The sequence below is a fragment of the Scleropages formosus genome, chromosome 21 (assembly GCF_900964775.1).
Source record: "Scleropages formosus chromosome 21, fSclFor1.1, whole genome shotgun sequence".
In the NCBI taxonomy this organism is placed as follows: Eukaryota; Metazoa; Chordata; class Actinopteri; order Osteoglossiformes; family Osteoglossidae; genus Scleropages; species Scleropages formosus.
Genome location: NC_041826.1, coordinates 24,144,860 through 24,165,556, shown reverse-complemented (window position 1 = coordinate 24,165,556; position 20,697 = coordinate 24,144,860). Strand labels below are relative to the sequence as shown.

At 42.2% G+C, this 20,697-nt stretch overlaps 4 protein-coding genes across 4 annotated transcripts; 2 read left to right on the top strand and 2 right to left on the bottom strand.

The window, feature by feature from the left end:
• The first annotated feature begins 49 nt into the window (after positions 1-49).
• Positions 50-1,982, top strand: mrpl40 (mitochondrial ribosomal protein L40). The gene is made up of 4 exons (XM_018728752.2): positions 50-176; positions 877-960; positions 1,267-1,425; positions 1,653-1,982. The coding sequence occupies exons 1-4, from the start codon at positions 139-141 to the stop codon at positions 1,960-1,962; spliced, it is 591 nt and encodes a 196-aa protein (XP_018584268.2). The 5' UTR covers positions 50-138; the 3' UTR covers positions 1,963-1,982.
• Positions 1,983-2,385: 403 nt separating this feature from the next.
• On the bottom strand, positions 2,386-5,021 carry c21h22orf39 (chromosome 21 C22orf39 homolog). Its single transcript, XM_018728753.2, has 4 exons — positions 4,966-5,021; positions 4,614-4,774; positions 3,996-4,163; positions 2,386-2,731 (listed from the first exon to the last, which is right to left on the bottom strand). The coding sequence occupies exons 2-4, from the start codon at positions 4,647-4,649 to the stop codon at positions 2,600-2,602; spliced, it is 336 nt and encodes a 111-aa protein (XP_018584269.2). The 5' UTR covers positions 4,650-4,774; positions 4,966-5,021; the 3' UTR covers positions 2,386-2,599.
• Positions 5,022-6,644: 1,623 nt separating this feature from the next.
• On the bottom strand, positions 6,645-12,626 carry ufd1l (ubiquitin recognition factor in ER associated degradation 1). The gene is made up of 12 exons (XM_018728665.2): positions 12,478-12,626; positions 12,005-12,137; positions 10,944-10,976; positions 10,718-10,839; positions 10,021-10,151; positions 9,589-9,661; positions 8,783-8,851; positions 8,295-8,363; positions 8,157-8,207; positions 7,386-7,474; positions 7,220-7,301; positions 6,645-6,925 (listed from the first exon to the last, which is right to left on the bottom strand). The coding sequence occupies exons 1-12, from the start codon at positions 12,478-12,480 to the stop codon at positions 6,851-6,853; spliced, it is 930 nt and encodes a 309-aa protein (XP_018584181.1). The 5' UTR covers positions 12,481-12,626; the 3' UTR covers positions 6,645-6,850.
• A 239-nt stretch (positions 12,627-12,865) lies between these two features.
• cdc45 (CDC45 cell division cycle 45 homolog (S. cerevisiae)) lies at positions 12,866-20,156 on the top strand. Its single transcript, XM_018728689.2, is given in 18 exon segments — positions 12,866-13,039; positions 13,686-13,745; positions 13,854-13,946; positions 14,053-14,190; positions 14,570-14,722; positions 15,268-15,405; positions 15,408-15,458; positions 15,563-15,624; positions 16,129-16,179; positions 16,459-16,578; positions 17,124-17,255; positions 17,427-17,525; positions 18,015-18,176; positions 18,683-18,821; positions 18,976-19,059; positions 19,141-19,259; positions 19,496-19,572; positions 20,034-20,156. Coding segments are annotated over 18 exon segments (1,794 nt in total). The 5' UTR covers positions 12,866-12,988; the 3' UTR covers positions 20,099-20,156.
• The last annotated feature ends 541 nt before the right edge of the window (positions 20,157-20,697 follow it).

Genomic DNA, 20,697 nt, shown 5'->3' with positions numbered 1-20,697 from the left:
GAACCACAGCTGTCAGGAACGCGATACCTTCGACCCCGCGTTGCCAGCCGGAAGAAAGCAAGTGCGACACGACGACCAGCTCGAGGAGGACGGCGGGAGCGGCGGTCAGGTAGCTGTGGCGGCGGGGGAAGGACGGCCATGTGCAGCCCGATGCTGAGAGCGCTGAGCGGCCGGAGGTGAGGAGCGCAACTGGGACACACGAGCCGGGGAAGCGTGTGGAAGTTCCGTTCCTGAAGATTATTTTATTATTATTTATTTAATTAATTAATTTCCTTGCGTTTCTCGACGCTGAACGTTACGTATGCCACTGAGCTGGTCGTTATTTTGTTACTGGAGCACTAGACAGTAGTCTAGTCTAGGGTACGTCCCTTGCGCGCACACAGGTACTACAGTTGAGTTGTTGTCAGGCGGGCTTCGAACCTGCGACCTTTCGGGTCAAACCAAAGCAAAGGCAACAGCTGTAACCGCTGCGGTACCAGGCAGGCAGGTATCCCAGCTCTTCTTGTTGTGGACAATTACAGAGGAAGCCGGTGTTTGTTGTTGGAGAGAGACTGGGCACAGAGAATAAACATACAGGTGCTTGGTGTAAATGGTACAGTATAGCAGGTATACTAGTTTTTAATATACCATATTAATGCTAAATTTCACTTGCACCAAATTAATTTATAGCTGGATGCCAGCAGTGCAGTATCATGAATATGAGTGACGGGCACCTCAGAGACAGACATGATTGAGGGACATTTCGGGTCCTTGGGGAACGTACCATGTGGTCACATTCCACACACATTTCCCCCAGGTGACATGTCATGTTTGTTTGTTGCGCTCTTGCTCCATAGTAGTAATATAGTAATCATGTATCCTTTATTGTTTCTTCAGCATTGTCCCAGGATGCATCAGTCCCATCAGGCAGAGTCACTGGTTTCCATCTGTCCTGGCACTAAAGACATCTCCTCCTCTCAGGTAGGGGTGGGATCACACACCCTACTGTTATCACTGTTAAATGTACATTTATTTCTTAGGTTGACTCTCTTCTTTCCAGAGTGACTGACAACAATGTTAAGTTCCTTCCACTGATTTACCCATTTATGGAGCAGGGTCATTTTTACTGGAGTAATTTACGGTTTAAAAAAAAAAAATCTTGTTCAAAGGTTTTACAGCAGGAGATGTAATTCAAATCTGTGTTCCTCAAGTGGTACGAGTGCGACTATAACCACTACGCCACCTGCAGGGAAATACACGCTGCTGTGATGCATTTTGCTTCAACAGAGCAGAACCCGCAAAGAAGAAGAAGAAAGTCGACCCAAAACGGGACCAGGAGGCAAAAGAGCGTCTCAAAAAAAGGATCCGAAAAATGGAAAAAGTCGCCCCTGAGCTCATACCTATTGAAGACTTCATCATACCAACCAAGTACCTTGATGACCTCAGGTACCCTTGTGTCTTTCACACAAAAATGATGGCAAAACTTTGAAAAACATCCATTCTAGCTGGTCATCTTGTTTGTAATCTCAGCAGTTGTACTGTCTATAAAATGCAGTACAGATGTGGTTTCACTCATGCCCAGCATTACAAAAGACTTTGCAGGTCATACGCAGGCTTTCTGCGCCCACAGTTGTGTCCGTAATCCTAAGCAGCACTGCACGTACCCGTTCCAGAGTGCGAGCGGTGCCACAGCTGTCGTCGGAGGAGAGCGAGCGCAGAGCTATGCTGCTGAAAGAGTGGGCTCGCTACAAGCACCAGCAGCACCAGGCTGAGATGGCTGCCATCAGGGAGGCCCTGGAGGCCCAGCAGGAGGCTCTGGAGGAGCTGAGGCTGGAGTCTGAAGAGCTCTATAAGGCTGCGCTAAGGATAGACCCGGGACTTGTGCCCTTCCAGCACCAAGGACCAAGCCACACTCCACCAGTAGCCAACTACCAGGCACCAGAAGGAAAATTCAATGACATCACCAGGGTCTATGTACAATAAAAAAAATTAGGTTCCATTTACTTCTCATTCTTGAGTGCTGTCTGTTTTATATAGAGCTGTTGTACACTTTGTCTAGCCCACTCTACTTTCATATGTTCAGTCTTAAACATATAAAATATGTATTTAATTTTACATATATGTAGAGCTGATATAGGGTGCTGCTGGGGACTGGCCTCAGACCCACTCCTAAAACTGATGGCTCTGGACCATCAAGACCCTACTTTGGACAAGGAATGTTGATAATCAATGGATATAAGACCAGTTACAGAAATAAAATATTGCTGATCCATCTCTGAAGGGGGAACAGGAATTTAAATCAAAACATGGTTTCAGTTAATTTGCTATTTAACAAGGTTTCTTGTGTCAACAAAAATGTATGAGTCAATTGAAGTGACAAGTCTGAGCATTTTTATTATGTATTTTTCACTGCATGAAAGTGTTGTTTAAAAAAATTTAAAAAAAAAAAAAGGCAAACTGCCTGGTTTCAGTCTAAAACAGATACGTACTAAGTCAAATGGCAACACGCTGGAAGTTTCCAAAAGCAGTAATACAGCACGGTACAAACGAAAACCATTTCACAGGTGAGGCAGGTGACAGCATTTGCAGGTCCAATAGAAATGGTCACAGTGGAGGTATCTCAGGAGTCCTGGGGCTTGCTGTGGTCCAGCGGGAGGTACCAGTCATCTGGAGGTTTCTGCCGGAGCTGCCAGACTGGGGCAAACTTATTCTGTTCTGCCACACGGGCTCTTTCACTCTGCTGGAGCAATTCCTGAGGACACAGACCATTCAGGGTTATTACTGTACATATTGTGTTACTCTGGAGTCATTTCAGAAAAGCTTCTTATACATGGCTGTTTAACTCAACTTTGTACATATAAAATGAAATAACTTCACAGACAGTAAAGGCTTCAGTCAACTTTATGCCTGCCACATTGAAATTTTGCATAAAACTACACTATGCTACACTATAGTGGGCTCCACAAAGGTTTCCTCCACTTTCTCCAGGAAGTCACCTATGGGTGACTGGGTGCCTGTACAAAACAGCACATTCCAACACAAAAAAATGTTCAGGGGCAACAGATGGCATAGTGGTATCAGAGCTGTCACCTTGCACTTGAAGGGCACAGGTATGACTCTCACTTCCTGCTCCAGTGCCCTGTGATTAAGGTGCTTAAACTGAATCGATATAATAAAAATTACCCTGCTGTGGAAGTGATTAAGTGGCTGTAAGCAATGGGAGGCTCTGGGGGAGGAAAGTTCAATGACATCACCATTCATTTATTGTCCTGTTTTCACAATTATGTCAGTATAATAATCTATTAGCAGTCACACCTTATAAAAGTAGACTTGAGAAATCCCTCAGATTTTTCGCACAGGAACTCATTCTAAGTTCAGCGCACCTGGTTTTTCCTTGATTCTCACAACCTTGAAGTGTCCCACCATACAGCACGGCCTTCACACATACATCAATATATTAGATTTGAGTTTGCACTCATAAAATATTGAAAGTAGCAAAGTCTATGATTTCTCTCATTCACACAGGTTGAAGGACTCGCTTAAAATACGAGGTCATGTTGGATGCGGAAGCCGTGCGCTTTAATGTTCAGTGAAGTCCAAAGACATGCTGCTCAGGTTCACCTATAGTACGTGAGCGACAGAGAGAGAGAGTGTGTGTGTGTGTGTTCCACTGATGTATGGATGAGTGACCCAGCGTAAGTAGTGTATCTAGCAGTGTAAATTACCCTGGTGAATAAGGTGTGTGGGCTGATAACACCACATAGAGGTCACTGTAAGTTGCATTGGACAACAGCGTCTGCTAAGTAAATAAATGTAACGTAACGAAAAGACGACAAAGGGAAAACAGGAAGGCTTTTCCATCCACATCCACAGAAGAGCCTTCAGCGTGTGGCTGCTGTCACCTCTTACCTCCGACACGCAACACATCCACAGCGGCTCAAGCAAGCCCTCCATGTGGACAACGGCTGGGGACGAACGGCAGAGCAGCCCGTGTCGCCCCGAACGCGCACACTGACCTTGGCCTCGGCGCTGGACTCTTTCTCCCACTCTCGGCAGGCCTCGTAGTCGGCCTTCCATTGGCGGCAGGTGAGAGAGGTGCCGAAAGCGTAGTAGTGGTGGAAGCGATTCCACAGGCTCTTGCAGTGCTTCCATTCGCTCCAGTAGTCCTCACATGATCGGGGGGGCTGCAAAAGCACATGCAAAGGTTTTCATGATAGGGCAACACACAGTGTCTATCTATTATGTCCTGGAACAGCTGCTTTGGACCCAAAAGGTCTAAGGTTTGAATCCCACCTCCAGCTGTAGTACCCTTCGGCCTTGCCTTGAGCGAGGTTACTCCACACCCACTCGTACAAATGGATAAATAGTAACTTAACAATGAATGTAAGTCACTTTGGAGACAATAAAAAAAGTAAATGTTAAACACAGGAGGAGCTGCTGAGTGAGACTGAATGGGCACGAACGGATTATAATAATTCTCAGTGACAAAAAGGTCGTCCGACTCCGAGATGATGCGTAATTATTTTAATGAACAGCAACAACTGATACGACACAACTAAACACGTGCGCGTTACAGGTTTGTATACGTAACTACGGGTGTTTATGTGAAGGGGAAAGAGCGAACGCGCCCTCACCCTCCACGCCACTGCGGCTCCAGCTGCCGCTGTCATCGTCGCGCTTCTCCGCTGCCGGACGGGAAGTCAATGCCAAAAACGACTCGTGCACATCCAACCAATGAAGAGACGAGCTCTTTATGAGGTCATTTGAAGGCGTCCACTTGAAGCTACGTCACTTCCTGTTACGGCGGTTATAGATACGAAGCCTCAATAACAATAGCACAAAAGAGATGTATTAAATTATTAGAATAATAACGCACAGGAACATTAATACAGAACAACAAAAACAACTAAATTAATAACTAATTTGTCAGTCACTCCAATGACCACGAACGTTACATCAACATCTTAAAATATTACAGAAACTGACCGTTTTCCTGGCCTTCTTTACACTCCTCTCAAGTTGAACCGTTTCAATCAATTCTTCCAAGAAAAACAGAAAAGTTTCTTTGTGAGCAAATTTACACCAGTGAGTGTATATTTGACTAAGGTAACTATGAAATTAATAACGTGAGGGGAAAATATTGTTCGGTGCGTTTCTGACGAGAAATTCAGTGAGGTGTGCAGTTTGTTTCGCACCAAAAGTTTCCTTTACAGCGATACTATTTCCTGTACAGTATATTTACTGTAGGCCTCTATAGCTAGGGTGTCCTACCGAGTGCTGAGGTGATTTCCTAAGCACAAACAATTTCTTGTTCTAGAATAATAACCCACTATTCTTGACCATTACTGCCGAGATACCTTAGTAAAAGTGAATTTCACAAATATAAACATTGTTCTTTTTAATCATAAACATTGTGTTTAAGCATGAAGACATTAATGCTTTAATATTTAAACCTGTGTATAATTTTTCCTCAAATATAATCACTAACAAAAATGTATTTGTAAACCATTACTTGACAAGGGGGGGGGGAAAAAAAAAAAAAAAAATCACAGATACTGTATAACGTTATCTTCTTAGTAGCCAAATTTTACATTCATACGTGTGAACTGTGATTCACGACCTTCCCCCATTTATGAAAGAAGTTAAACATTACAGGAACACAAATGTAATCTGTAAACCCCAAAAGCCAGAAGTCTCGATGTCTCTCATTGTATGATATTCAAGCTCTTTCATTTCACCTTATGCTTCTTTTGTCTACACATGACGGTAACTCCTCTAATTGTCTTTTTTTGCCAATAGAATTTATTGGGGTGGAAAAAAAAAAAAAAAACCCTACTGTCCAAAAACAAGATTTTTGACCCCTGTAACTTCAATGGATTCACAGACAAGATGAGTGTGACTAAGAGGCCCTGGAGTGTCAGCCCTCAGCACCACAGGTGGAACTGCAGTGCTCAGTGCAGAAACACCTCTACAAGTCAGTGTTGTACTAAACTGCGTTAAAGAGAATTTAAAAAAATAAAATAATTCACAATTTGCTCACTATCGTTTCTAGTGAGTAATCAACTGAATAGAAAGAATTACTTAAGAGCACAGCCATATAATTGCATATTTAATATACAAGTTCAAAATATTTGTAAGAATAATTAAATTTACAATAACTCAGATAAACTTTTGCAAGTTTCCATACTAGAATCAGAAGTACATGATCCAATAAATCCTAAGTTTGTATCAGAATGCAAAATATGGGGGGGGGGGGAAAAAAACAAACCACACACCTCAGGAGGGGAGGGGGAAGCTTCCATCAAGTGTACTTAAACTTTTGACTAGTACTGTAAGTTTTCAATTCAAAGAGCCATCTCATGTCATTGTTTGGCTGTAACAGTAATCTCAATGATATTTTAACTGATTATGGGGCATATTTCAGAACAGATGAAACACCTTTATTGTACAGGAAGTATTACTTATTTTATACTGAATATAAATAAATTGGAACTGCCTCTCAGTACCAGTAATAATGAAACACGGCCTTATAAATAATATAGAAATGTAAAAAGCTGTTGTTTTTCTTTAAAATTAATACTTCTCCTACAAGGATCTAGCCTATCTTTAAGAAATCCAAAAACTGGAAATAGACTCATTAATAAAATATACTGGGGGGGGGGGGGGGCAACTACAACTTTCTTCTGGAAAAGAAAAAAAGGCTGAAATATGTGCATTTATATAAACAAAATAAAAAGTCATATTCCAGTTGAAGAAAAACAACAGATTTTTAATCATCACCTTGCTGCTCTGTTTTTGTGTTTGGCTGTACTGGTTCTGTGGAGCAACATTGTTCAGTATTTTCTCTCGCTACATAAAGCCAACCCGCTTTTTAGGGTTTCCTGCCCTTCTTGCGCAGAGACTGCCCCTCGCCAGAGAAGGCAATGAAACGGTTCATAGCATCCTCCTGCAAACAAACAAACATTTCAAGCTGTTACAGATGTCAAAGAATTCTTTAAAGCATTCATGAGCATTTAATATTACATTAACGTTGTAAGTCACTTTGGAGAAAAGCAGCTGAACAAATAAATGTAATATTTACTAAAAAGAAATACAGAAAACATGCCCCACAATTTCATGTAAATTTAAATATATGCATCCTGATTTTTTATTTTTTTTTTTATTTTACACTTAAAAGCAGTTTTAAATTCAGTATTTTAATGGATATAAATGTATTTGCCTCAAAACTCTTCCAACTTACATCATCCACCTTTTTCGGCTGAGGGCGAGAGTTTCGGATAAAAGTGATCTTCCCAACTTTGTAGTCATAGTTGGGGATCCCTCTACAGAAGAGATGTGTACAGACCATCTGTCATGACAGCAATAAAACCAGTTTTAAACAGTAGATGACTTGTTCACTTCCTCACCTCTTGATGTCACTTGGATCTATAGGGGCAGGACTAGGCTCAATGCCTTTCTTTTTGCCATCCAGGCGATTTCCTGAGCCTGTGAACGCCTGAGGAGAAAGAAAAGTAATCAAAAACAAAGGATTATGGTTTTATTATTCATTCATGTAGCTGAAGCCTTGCTCCAAAGAGACTTAAAAACCTTCAGTTTGTATACTAAACCGCTTACAGCTGAGTACATTCATTCCCTGAGGATGAATTCTGGGAAAGCTCTTTGCTCAAGGATGGTACAGCAGAAGGTGGGTTTCTATTCTGTATCTTTTGATTGCAAGGTGACAGCTCTAACCACTATGCTACCTGTTGCTAAACACAGTGGGGTTTTCACATTGTTATTGTATTGCGTTACTATATGAATTACCTTGCATATTGTGCTGAAATAACTAGGAACAGAGAAAGCAGGAAGAACCGGAAAAGACATACTTCTTCATCCATACTTCTTTAATCTAAATGTGGTCTAATAGCTCAATCCATTATTTAAATTTAAAAAAAAAAAAAAAAAAGTTAGCACTGGGCCTAGGAAAGGCACATGCTTCATGAGATACCAGAAAACGGTACTGTACTCACACGATCAAACTAAGGGCAGTTTACACTCACCATGTCACCTCAACTGCAAGTCTTAAAACACAAACACACAGCCAGCTAATTGGCCACATAAAGAGCCAAGTTCACTATCAAATCTATCACCCAAACTATGAAAATTTCAACTATGGACTTTACCACAGTAAAACTTACTCTGAATCCAACGTCCATGTCGGCATAACTGCTGGCGTCACCTTCTTCCTCCTAAAGGGAGGATGGACACATGATGCTAAAAGGCAGTGAGGAAATACTGAGCAACAACGTTAAAGCCTGAGATTATAATGGACGTACTGCAGGTTCCTCGTGGTAATGGGATCGTCTCTCCGGTTCTTTGTAACCCAGAGGTGCATCAAAATCCACCTGGAAAAGAACACGGATTTGTTCAAACCGCAGAGGAAATAAGACCAAGTGTGGACAGACCTGGAAAACTCGAGCAAGAAAGAACACTGTACTGCACTACTTCCATAAGTAGCTCCTAATGTAATGTATGCTTTGTAAACAGTGGTAACTTGACTGGCAGACTGTACTTCGAGAACTGCGCATCTGCATCGATATATCTCCTCCCGTTTTTGAAACACGCTTTGGTTTTCTCCGAGTTGAGTGTCACTTTGGATAAAAAAAGTTTGCTAAATGTATACTGATGTACACTAGTTATACTAACGTATAACTCCCTGGGAAATCAACAGAACTGTTAACCCCTGACTTTTACTAAATTTGAGTTCTTCCCCTCTATAGCACCGATTATGTGGCACAAGTATCAAAGGAGAAGCGAGTCTTACATTCATGTCACACTCGATGATGGATACTGCCTTGTCCGGCTTGGTCTCCATCACTCGTAGCTCATAGATCTGGTCAATGCACAGGAGGGAAAATTGTTTCACTTCATTTTTGTCCTCTTTTCATAACACTCTTCAACAATTAAAACCAATAGGAAACTGCCCACCCCTAGTAAGTGTATTAGAGATATTATGGATTCTATGTTTCAGAATTATCTCAGATTGAACACAAAAAAAGGCAGTGACTGAAATTACTGGGGCTCAACAACCTTACAATTTAATTCCCATTAGGGTTTCCTTTCAAATTAAAAACATACCATCTATAGATAAGTGTTTTTGTATTTCAGGTGAAAATATATTACCTTGATTAACACTATTCTGACTGGATTATTATTAGTTCCCTCAGAAGGTACTTGATCCAAAATGCCTTGGCTTGCCTTCAGTTTACACACAATACAACTTTGTAGTAAGAGGCTTCACAACTCCTGCCTTGGCATTTCTACACTAGTTCCCAGTTATGATGGAAACAGTCTCAGAAGTATTGCAGTTATGAGTTTGGTCACAGTTTACAAGCCGATCATTCCTAATCTCTTGACTAAAGATATAGCCTACATTGATCCGTCCAGTATTCTACCAACATCATGCTTTGGAAGAGTTTGCCCATCTGTGTCCTGTTTTACTTACCACCGCTCATTAAAGTTGGTTTAAGCATTTTTTTTTTTTTTTTTTTTAAAAACTGTCAACAAGTTCTATTTAGTTATACTGTCACTTTTAGGTTATTCTTTCTATTTGTGAGCTATTACAGTTACCTTTTCGTTGTAGTTTATAGCAATAACATCACCAGTTGTCAAGCAAGCAAAGTTTCTTAAAGCATTTTCCAGTCTTCAGAGGCACAGTTAAGGAATCATGGCCATAAGCTTGTAATCATTTGCAACGTATGATGGACACAGGCTTTCTAGATGCACTTAATGATCATATTAAATACAGTAAACTAATGTCAGAATTATGTCATAACATGCAGCAGCAAATATGTTTAAGGACTTCATGAAAAAACATTTTACATGTCACAAGCTTAACAGATCCTCTTAAGAGCAAAATGTAAAAACAATAAACACACAAAATTACATTGACAATATAAACGTAGCACATCAAAGTGGCAAACTGCAATACAGGGTCATTCAAAACTACTAAAACTGTTTCATTCACAGACTACTTGCTTCCGGTAGTAACAAAAAGGATACACAGCTTTAGGGTTCGTAATGTCCAGGAAATCTGGGCTTTGTGGCTGGAATTTGGAATATGTAGCTACCATAAGGTTGACACTTTCCACCTGTACAAGGCCCCCCTCCTCCAGAAGCAAATTCTGCATCATCTGGATGAAAAAATACAACCAGACAAGACACACAAAACCATAAACCAATGATTACCAACTAACATTATGATCCAATAGCCAGCATTTTTATTACTGATAATTATACCACACTGAAACACTGCCACAGCTAAGGATAGCCAAGAAATGGTAACCGAGAAAAGGTAGAAGCTGGGAGGAAAAAAAAAGTTTCATGACAGGCTACAGACTCAATATATATGAACTACTGTTCAGGTAGTCGACAAACTGTAAAATCATACACCAATTTATAGAAGAGAACACAGTTTCTCTCTCGCTCTCACATACACACACTCGGAGGCAGATATAAAGAGCTGGCTGGCAATATTTGAAACAGAAATACATTTGGAATGTGATAAGAAACCCATGTGAACACAGGGGGAAGAACATACATACTCCATACAGACTGATCCACAGCCTAGGAGGTGTGAGGCACCAGTTCTACTTACTGCACCACCACATAATGTCTTCGTGTACCTTATTACAGTAGAAGTGGTATGTTAGCAAGCAATAACTCAGTAGTACCACCGATTCCGTTTGTGGAGACTCACCCAGTGCGGCAGATAGCAAATACCTTCATCTGCAACAAACTCCAACACACCACAGTGTGTCATGCGGTCGGAATTCTTATTCGTCAGTTTAAACAACATCGGATATGTGATGTTAAGACGACCTGCAAGACGACACGAGACCACGCTGAGAGATGTGTCATCTTTAAACAACATACATGTTTAAATACATAACTCATTTTTGAAGTGTACACTTTCCTATACTTACTGAGTTGGTCTAGAGCAGATGGAGGCATTATGACTAAAAAGAGGAAAAAATATTTTCATTACACATATTCATAAATACACATTACACAATCAATCCATCTGCAGAAACTGCACATGCAGTATAAGATTTTGATGATCCTCAACTAATCCCAGAAACCACAGGACACAACGTGCGGTACTGCCTGCATGGGAAGCAAGGCTGCTGAATGCCAACTGCACGCACACATGCTCACTCACTCACCGTAAGGGAAAATTCAGACTGATAAGAATTAAAATGTATTAAATTGTCCATTTTCTTTAAGTTATAAATAACTAACAACGCCTTCATGCTGAGCATTGCTTCCCCACAATAAGAACAGAGGGGGGCTGGCCGGCCGTCACGCAAGCACCCCGTGCTGACTGAAGACGACCAACCACCATGATGGATGAGATGTACCACGGTGAATTGGGAGACTGGGTTACCATGCAGCAATAATGCTATTATTAGTTATAGGTAGAAGTCTTGTTTAATCTAGAAAGCCTTGGTGGGGGTGGCAGTTTGATAAATGCCTTGATAATGTATTACAGTAGTCTGTAGTCAACCGTCTTTGTTCCTTTGCCTTATGCCTTCGGTCAAGCGCTCCGTGTCGCTGCATGAGAAGAGCCCTCTATAAAAATAGACTGATCGCTTTCCATTAAACAACTTGTTGGACAGCGGGAGGAAGCCAGAGAGGCAGTAGGAAGGCCACACAAACAAAAACAGGACATTTAAAACTCCAGAGAGTCAGATTCAAACCCAGACTTGAACGCACAGCCAAAGAAAGACCGGCGTGGGCTTCAGGCCAACATAGTGCAGAAATGGGAGTCAGTGACACTGTAACACATCAAGGGACGCGCATGCGCGGTATAACCAGCACGTGATGCTAACAGGTCGCATCTAAACATCATATTAATATCATGTGAGCCTCCCGTGCTGCGAGCAAACCCTGTAGAGAGGCCTACAAACAGGCCATGATTCAGACCCCTCTCTCTGCACTGACAGGTGCGGCCAAGCCAAGGGTGATGAGCCGAACTTGGTCATACTTTTTCCTCCTTTCTCGACATCGGAGCGGTCGTTGGGCCCTGCCAGCATGGACACGGAGTAGCAGCGGTACTGTGTGGAGAAGCGGTTCTGGAAAGCCCGAGGGATCGGGTGGTCGAACATGTTGAAGGAGAACTGCGGAGAGAAGAGGAGGAGGAGGAGGAGTAGGAGGGAACAACACACGAACAGACGCACATCACTGACTTAGTAAGGCTAAAGCATTAACAGGTAGCGGTGTGTTCTTCTAGTACTACTACAGCAATTCGGATTCCACCAGAAACTCGATCGCAGGAGTTCCACTCGCACATAGATGTTTAGCTCCTCTCTACCCGTTTTGCAGGAGATCGCAATATACACAGAAGCGCGGTGCTTCTGACGCACAGTGACTCCGTTATTCCCAAGTTTACGGACAGCGAAAGACGGCAGCCACCTGGACTGCAAGCATCTCTACACTTAAACACCCACAAATACCTACCATATCTACAACTTTTTTTTTTTTTTTTTTCCCTCTTCTTCTTCTTCCCTCTAATCACTACACTACGTTTTGAAGTAGCCGATGCCTTAACTGTTATGATTCAGCTTATGTTGTGCTTTCCTTTTAAACCGGAAGAAAGAAATTAGCCGGAAATGATGACATATTGCGAAAGCCAATCACAGCATCGTTTAAGATCCTGGTGCCAATGATTGGCTGTCATTTTTGTTTTCGTCGGCAATGCCGTATTTCAGTGGGAGAGTGACAAACGATGACTTGATTGGTCACTTTTAGAGAAACCGTCAACTCAAGGTTAATTTCTATTGGTTAGTTTAATCTTCGCTAGCCAATGTAAGAAGTCTTCAATTTGGCGCCAGGTTTGTAACGCGGGATCCCTGGCCTCGAGCGAGCTAAGACCGAAGTTCTTTTGACGGTGTTATTTATTTATTTATTTGTCTTTTATTTTTTTTAACAACGTTTTTAGTGTGTCTGGCCGCAAGCTGTTAGAATCGCAATGTTTGTTACAGACATTCGCAAGGAATTTTATGACATCGTGGTAAACCAGGTAAGTAGGTCACGAGTCGAGGAGGAGGGTGTCTGACAGTTGTGTTTCTTTCTGCTTACAGGACTTGCGATATCATAAAAGCTCGGAATGTTACACACACACAACGTAGAAATAACACTGACGTGCCGATGGTTCTGTCTCATTCGCACGACTAACTAGCAAAGTGTAAGTGAATGAAGTCGCGGTCTGAGTTTGTTGCTTGTGTGAGTCTTTCCAACCGGACAGCAGCACCGCAGACTAGTGACCCAGGCAATATAATATTACTGGGCAACTTATAGAGGGGAATTCAATCAGAAAACAAGGCTGGGTTTAAGAATAAATTCTGAAATCACACAGACACACACGCATGCCATGCATCAGATCAGTTGCTGACAAGACACTGACTGACAGATGCCTTATGATCGCAGCCCGAATATTGAAATAGACACCGCGTAGCTCCAAATCAAAATGGTATTTAATAATAAATACAGGAAATGCATCTCGAATTTGAAATCACTCAGCCATGATTTGTCATTCATTAGTCACGTCCCTTGTATTCCTGTGTGCACTTTTTTACTTTGGGATTAATTAATGAACTACTGCTCATAATATCTGTGTGTGTGTGTGTGTGTGTGTGTGGTGCTCCACTTGTGTCCTCCTCCTCCAGAGAGTCGCCCTCCTTGTGTCTTTGGACGTTGACGCTTTGTGTGCCTGCAAAGTGCTACAGGTGAGTTCGCTGTGCGTATCCCTCAGATCGGCACTGGACAGCCTGATACTGTGTGTTACACCTGGGTGCTGCGAGGTAAACCGACCCAAACCCTGTGGCTGTATTCAGGCTCTGTTCCACTGCGATCAAGTCCAGTACACCTTGGTGCCGGTGAAAGGCTGGCAGGACTTGGGAACAGCGTTCTTGGAGCACAAAGAGCAGGTGACGACACATTTGTTTTGATTTTTTTCCTCACTGCTGGTACTCTAGTTCCTAGGAGGTAGGATGTTCCGTACATACTTATTTGAATGGGTTTTTTTACGTGCAGTTCCGTTATTTCGTGTTGATCAACTGCGGGGCCAACGTTGACTTGCTGGAGACTCTGCAACCGGAGGAGGAAACCATCTTTTTTATCTGCGACACTCATCGACCTGTGGACGTTGTCAACGTCTACAATGACACTCAGGTACAGTGTACACTTGAGCACACTGTGTGGGCTCCAGGCATTGCCAGGAAGACTGTTCTCTCCTACTGCTGTGCACGCCAGAGGTTTTGTATGGTTGTCTCATTTTGACATTGTATGTTTAATTGACTTTGGTGCCAAAATATGGCTGTGTAATCTGTCGTTTCCTCTGGTGTACGCAATCAGTCTGAAGGCGCGTTTCTCTGTTACATTAGTATATTTGTTTGTTCACTTTACTTATTTGTTCATTTGTTGTGGTTAAATTTTGTTCGAAGGCTGTGCTGTCTTTAAGAGGCTCACGAAGCAGAATGCTTGTGGGGAAAAAAGTGTGGAAATGGCTCAGTGTACCTCATTTAATGACACTTCACTCAATTTTCTCCAGATCAAACTGCTCATCAAGCAGGACGATGACCTGGGTGTCCCCTCCTATGATGACATCTTCCGAGATGATGAGGAAGAAGGGGGTGATCAGGACTCTGGGAACGAGAGCGATGGCAGTTCTGAGCCATCTGGGAAAAGGAGACGGTTCGACGAGGTGAGTTTAATTGCAGCAGCTCTTATCTATTCCCTGTGAATCACTCACCTTGTCAGTTCTAGATGCAGCCTGATTACATCTTCACGTGGCTATTGTCATGGATCACTTACATTTATTCATTTAGCTGATGCTTTTTTCCAAAGCAACTTACAGTATTAATGTACTTACAGCTGTTCACCCATTTATACAGCTGGGTAATTGTACCGGAGCAATTTTAGGGTGAGTACCTTGCTCAAGGGTACTACAGCTGGAGGTGATGCTTGACCCTCTGACCTTTGAACCCAAAGGCAGCAGCTCTAACCACTGAGCTACCAGCTTAAAGCCGTTTAGGTAAAGATAGCGAGCAAAAGCTGGAGTTGTATGATTTTCAGAAAATAAACAGATTATGACCAGAAACAGTAACTGAGGTGAATTGCTGTCAAAAGTATTAGCTGTTTAAATGATGAAGCATGTTGGGATGATAACCAACTTACTGTCCAAAGACACACAGAGACCCCCAAAGTAGTGTCTCACACTGTTGAAATTTCAATTTTTTTCCCTGACAGGGAGCAATAGAGAGGAGGATAGAGCGGCAAAGGGCAAGACGAGAATGGGAGGCGAGAAGGCAAGTCACAACAGTAATGGAGAACAGGAAACACTTGTTTGTTGTATGCAGCTTTGCCAAATGTTCTGTTCTGTCGTCAACAGGAGGGAAATTTTGTTTGATTACGAGCAGTATGAGTACCACGGCACAGCGGTGAGCTGCTCATCAAACTACAATTAGATGCACACTTATTTTACTACTTTAGGCAACTGAGAAGTGGTTCTTTTCTCTCTTTCTTTTCCTTTTGCATATTTCAGTCTGCAGTGGTGCTATTTGAGCTGGCCTGGGTCATGAGTAAGGATACTAAAGACATGCTATGGTAAGTGAGTAGATTTGGGAAAATGTTGATGTAACTTTGTGGGAATCTTTCTGGTCTCATACAGTACAGATTAAATGAAAAGGAAATGGTACATCATCACAGGGGCAGCTGGTAGCATACTGGTTAAAGTTGCTGCCTTTGAACCCAAAGGTTGCAGTTCCAGTCCCACCTGTACATTTACATGTATTCATGTAGCAGATGTTTTTCTCCAAAGTGATGTACATCTCATAGAAAATACAATGTGTTCATTACAGTAGCATGAAGAGACACTTAGATGCAGACACTTGATTCTTACATGCAGTAAGTTTAGTTAAGCTGTAGTACCCTTGAGCGAGGTACTAACCTTAAATCACTCAAGTACAATTACCCTGCTGTATAAATGGGTAAATATGTGTAAGTGCCTTAATTCTGTAAGCGGCTTTGAGGGAAAGGCATCATCTAAGTGGAAAAAATGTAAATTTTATCACCACCATTAAATGTGACAACTCTGATCTCTTTTGACAGGTGGGCCATCATTGGACTGACAGATCAATGGGTCCATGATAGAATCACTCAGTAAGAATAACTTGATTTAAATTCATGCTTACAGATAAGAATTTCTTTTCCTTGTAATGTGTTTATAAAATAAATGCTTTTAAAGCTGGGAAAACTAACTGGTGATGTGACTATGACTCATTTCCAAACCTTTAAGGGTATATTTGTTAACATTTATTACTGTATCTGGCTGTTCATTAAACACCATACATTGATATGTTATACATATAATCCTTTATGTCTGGTGTATGAGTGAGTCCCATGTATATCAATGTTATAAATGTTCTTTGGGTTTCCCAGTATGAAGTATGTGACAGATATAGCAGCTCTGCAGCGCCACGTCTCTCGACACAACCACTGCAATGAAGATGAGGACAACTCCTTGTCCATCGACTGCATGAGGATCTGCTTTGAATACGAGTATCCTGTCAAGGCTGTGGTGTTTACAGTTCTCCAGTTTGTCTGCTTGGGTACAAAAATTCCATGAGCTATTTTGACAGTTGTCTTGTGTAAAACCCAGCGTTCGTTCTGTTTAAGTTGTGTGATCCCTGTGTTCTACCTATCTGCTACGTGCTACTACCATACCTGTCCTGTCCTTGACGTGTCAGTCCCTCTGCTTTAAAGCTATTCTCTCTCAAACTGTCCCTCTTTTTCTCTTCTGTAATGTTTATATTTAGAATGTTTCTGTTGCTGCGGTGGCGCAGTGGGTTGGACTGCAGTCCTCCTCTCCGGTGGGTCTTGGGTTCGAGTCCCGCTTGGGGTGCCTTGTGACGGACTGGTGTCCTGTCCTGGATGTGTCCCCTTCCCCTTACACCCTGTGTTACCGGGTAGGCTCTGGTTCCCTGCGACCCTGTATGGGACAAGCGGTTCTGAAAGTGTGTGTGTGTTTCTGTTACATATGCAATTAGTCATTTGGCTCCATCTACTGAACAACAACGGCTGGATTCCTTGACTCTTTTTCCCAGTTTGCGTCTGTCCTTGTACCAACACTGGTCTCTGTACGAGAGCATCTGTAACTCCTGCTACACCTTGTCCACCTTTAAACTGTGGTCCATACAGGGGCAGAAGAAGCTCCAGGAGTTCCTTGCTGACATGGGGTACTTCTTTGCCAGCTGCATTTTCCAGATTTTACATCCATTGTGTGTGTGTGTGTGTGTGTGTGTGTGTGTGTGTGTGTGTGTGTGTGTGTGTGAATGCAACATTGTCTCAGTAAGTATGAGTCAGTTACAGTGGATGCACGGCAGCATGAAAATTAAATGTATTTCCAGTCTTCCTCTGAAGCAAGTGAGACAGAAGTTCAATTCAATGGACATCGCCATCAAGGAGAACCTGCGGGATGTCATAGAGGAGTCATCTAATAAATATGGGTTAGTGTGTCAGCATCGTGTCTACTTCTATTTCATATAGATGCACTGCTGAAGTGTAATTACTTTTTATTACTTGTATTACTTTTACACTTTTTGTTGTCCTTTTACTTGTGCTGTAGAGTGTTATGGAATATAAGGTACCTGCGTAGCTTTGTAATTTCCACAGATGTGGGGATAAGATAGTAAAAGGCCTCGACTAATTGTTTTGAGAACATCTTGATCAGTAAGTTTCAGGCTGTATTCAAAAGATGTAACTGATGTGCTGCGGGCGAGCACACAGGACACACACAGGCACAATGACATCAGCGCAGCTATATGTCCTTTTTATGTCTGTTCATACATCAGTAGAATGGTGTAGGTGTTACCACAGAACAGTAGTTAAATCCTTTTTTTAAGCTTTTTTGTGCCTTATCAATGAGACCCGAAAGACCTCTGAATAGTCTGGAAGCGTAGCAATTCCAAACACTTGTCACCCTTGCCCTCTTACAGCATGAAGGACATTCGTATTCAGACTTTCGGTGTCCACTTTGGGTTCAAAAACAAGTTCCTAGCTACCGACGTGGTGCATGCTGCCGCTGCCCTGCTGGAGAGTGTGGAGAAGGACGAGAGTGGCACCGACAACTTTATCAAGGCTCTTGACTGCCTCTCCAGGTAAGGGCTTCGTACCTGTAACAAATGTACATTCTTTTCTCTGCATTTGTGCTGAAGTCCTGAGAAGTGTGTTCTAGTCTCAGGGCTGCTCCTTGAGATCTCCACAGGCATGTTGTTCTGTGTCATTCAGTATTGCATGTAGTCGAGTTGTAATAAATGACCTTTGTTGCTAATATGACACAACCTGAAATGCATGTGTTGTGTGTTAATGCTGACAAAAAGATATTTGGGTTAAAATTTAAAAAAATGCATCAGATTTTGGTCTCTTGAATTTAAGTAAAGATCAGAACAAAGGTCTTTTGACCTAACAGGTTGTTCTTAAAAGCAAAGGCACTATTCAACTTGTAGGGAAATGCTGTAACGGTGAGGTACAAATTTTATTTATTTATTTACATGTAGGTCTTCTTTAGGGACACAGTACTGCACTGATCTTATGCAGTGGTCATGTATTGCTAAAACTGGCTTCTCTGCGTAATTTCTTCCCATTGGGGCTCTACGGGCCGTAGGAGCAACCTAGACCAGCTGCACCGAGGCATTGAACTGGCCAAGAAGAAGTTGATGGCCATCCAGCAAACAGTGGCCAGCTGCATCTGCACCCATCTCATCCTCTCGCAGGGACCCTTCCTCTACTGCTGCCTCATGGAGGTGTGTCTTTGTGCGGGGGATGGGGGTGTGTGTTTGTAGGGCATCTTCCTGGGTCTGACGTGACTTTCAGCTGTAACCACTAGTGAAGGTGGCCTCTGCTCCTTCTGCTCGTGTGTAAGGTAACTGCTCAGTGTGCGTTTGCGCTCTGATGTAGGGAACCCCAGATGTGAAGCTGTTCTCCAAGCCTCTTGCACTAACACTGCTCTGCAAGTATCTGCTGAAGTCCTTTGCTCGCTCGGTGAGTGCACCTCCACCTCCGCTATGGATACACCTCTGTGGACACTTCCTGAAATGCTCACTTGCGCCATCTCCACCACAGACAAGGAATAAGCGCTGCAAGATCCTCCCACTCGTGATGGCAGCACCCCTGGATGTTGAGAAGGGCACAGTCATTGTGATGGGCATCCCACCAGAGTGTGAGACCTCTGACAAGAAGAAGTAAGAGAGCCGCTAAGTTCTCAGATATGAACAATATTAAAATAAATGTTTTTAACTGGATTTCTACCCCCACCCCCTTCTTTTTTCCTAAGTACCTAAAGTTTTTTTACATCGACTTTGTTCCCCTCCCCCCAACTCTGCTAGGGTGATGTTCTGTGGCACCAACTGCAATGTGTAGTTGTAGCCACAGAAAAACAACTTCATGTCCCCCTCACGGCACAAGCGTTGTGTTTCAGCTTCTTCGGAAGGGCTTTTGAAAAGGCTGCGGAGAGCACAAGCTCCAGGACACTGCACGACAACTTCGACATGTCCAGTAAGTGCAGTAAGGACATTTTAGTCACCTTCTCTCTGCTGCAGACCCTGCACCCAGTGGTGGTTGTAGTCCTTATGGCCACCAGGTGGGGTAGCAGCCCCAGAGCTTGTGCTTCCCCTCAATATGTGTGTGAGCCACTCCAGGAGAAGTGTAGCTACATGTATCAGGTGCTCTAGTGACTCCCTTCAGCAAATGTTTGACGTGTCCCTGTTCCTAGTGACAGGTGGTTTTGGTCATCGACAGCAATACGTGAGCTTTCGTTCCCATCTTCAAAGAATTGTTTCTACCTTTTTTAAATAATGAGGCATTAATCTACTTTACATACATTGTCATTATACATGGGAAAAGTATGTGTTCAAATAATTTTTGCCGCAGACTGGTGAAAATACAGAATCTAAAAGTGGAGTTTGTAATGAATTCTCTTCTATTTATGTCACTGTTTCCTCCCTCTTCCTTTTCAGTCATTGAGCTGAAGATGCAGGACAGGAGCAAATTTCTGGATGCACTCGTTACGTTACTGTCATAAGGATGAATGTAGTAGATGTAAGTTAAACTATTTCCACTTTCACAACTGGAAGGACTCCCCCCCCAACACATTCTTAATGGTATTTATATGCATTACTTTTGCTGATGGTTAATCTGGGATGTTTTGCTTTTCAGGCCTGTTTCTACCCCTGTTGATGTGCAGTGTGTGGATTTTTTAAAAATCTTTTTCATAGAACTTTTCATACATTTTACCTTTTTTCCACTGCAATGTAAATACCATTGTTCATTCATGTACTGACTGATTTAAATAAATTATTTTATTAATGTGCTGAAATGGTTTTTGTTTTTCTGAAATTATATATATTGCCATTTAAACATGAGACGTATTTGAAGTGCAGAATTATCACAAAATAAACCATGCATCATTTTTAGAAGATTGAAAAACTTGTTTTTAAAATACTAACTTGAGGCTTGTGTACAATAGTGTTGACTTTGCTGTATTAAAGATGCAATTAATGCTATTAATTTTACTTCATGCTAAAAAGCATGTTTCAGCAGTTTTGAATAAAACTGATCCTGACCAGTGAGCAACATCACTGTGATACCGTTGTGATTGGGACAAACTTTTTGCTTCTTTTT

Bases quoted from the DNA above. Each gene is read 5' to 3' on its own strand.
- ufd1l (XM_018728665.2), bottom strand. The intron at 10,840-10,943 runs GTAAGTATAGGA...GTCGTCTTGCAG, and splicing joins ATCTGCTCTAGACCAACTCA to GTCGTCTTAACATCACATAT. The intron at 7,475-8,156 runs GTAAGTTTTACT...CTTTCTCCTCAG, and splicing joins ACATGGACGTTGGATTCAGA to GCGTTCACAGGCTCAGGAAA.
- c21h22orf39 (XM_018728753.2), bottom strand. From the start codon at position 4,649: ATGACAGCGGCAGCTGGAGCCGCAGTGGCGTGGAGG. The intron at 4,164-4,613 runs GTGAGGGCGCGT...GTGCTTTTGCAG, and splicing joins GAGCCGCAGTGGCGTGGAGG to CCCCCCCGATCATGTGAGGA. The intron at 2,732-3,995 runs GTCAGTGTGCGC...CTGTGTCCTCAG, and splicing joins AGTCCAGCGCCGAGGCCAAG to GAATTGCTCCAGCAGAGTGA.
- mrpl40 (XM_018728752.2), top strand. From the start codon at position 139: ATGTGCAGCCCGATGCTGAGAGCGCTGAGCGGCCGGAG. The intron at 961-1,266 runs GTAGGGGTGGGA...TTGCTTCAACAG, and splicing joins AAGACATCTCCTCCTCTCAG to AGCAGAACCCGCAAAGAAGA. The intron at 1,426-1,652 runs GTACCCTTGTGT...TACCCGTTCCAG, and splicing joins AAGTACCTTGATGACCTCAG to AGTGCGAGCGGTGCCACAGC.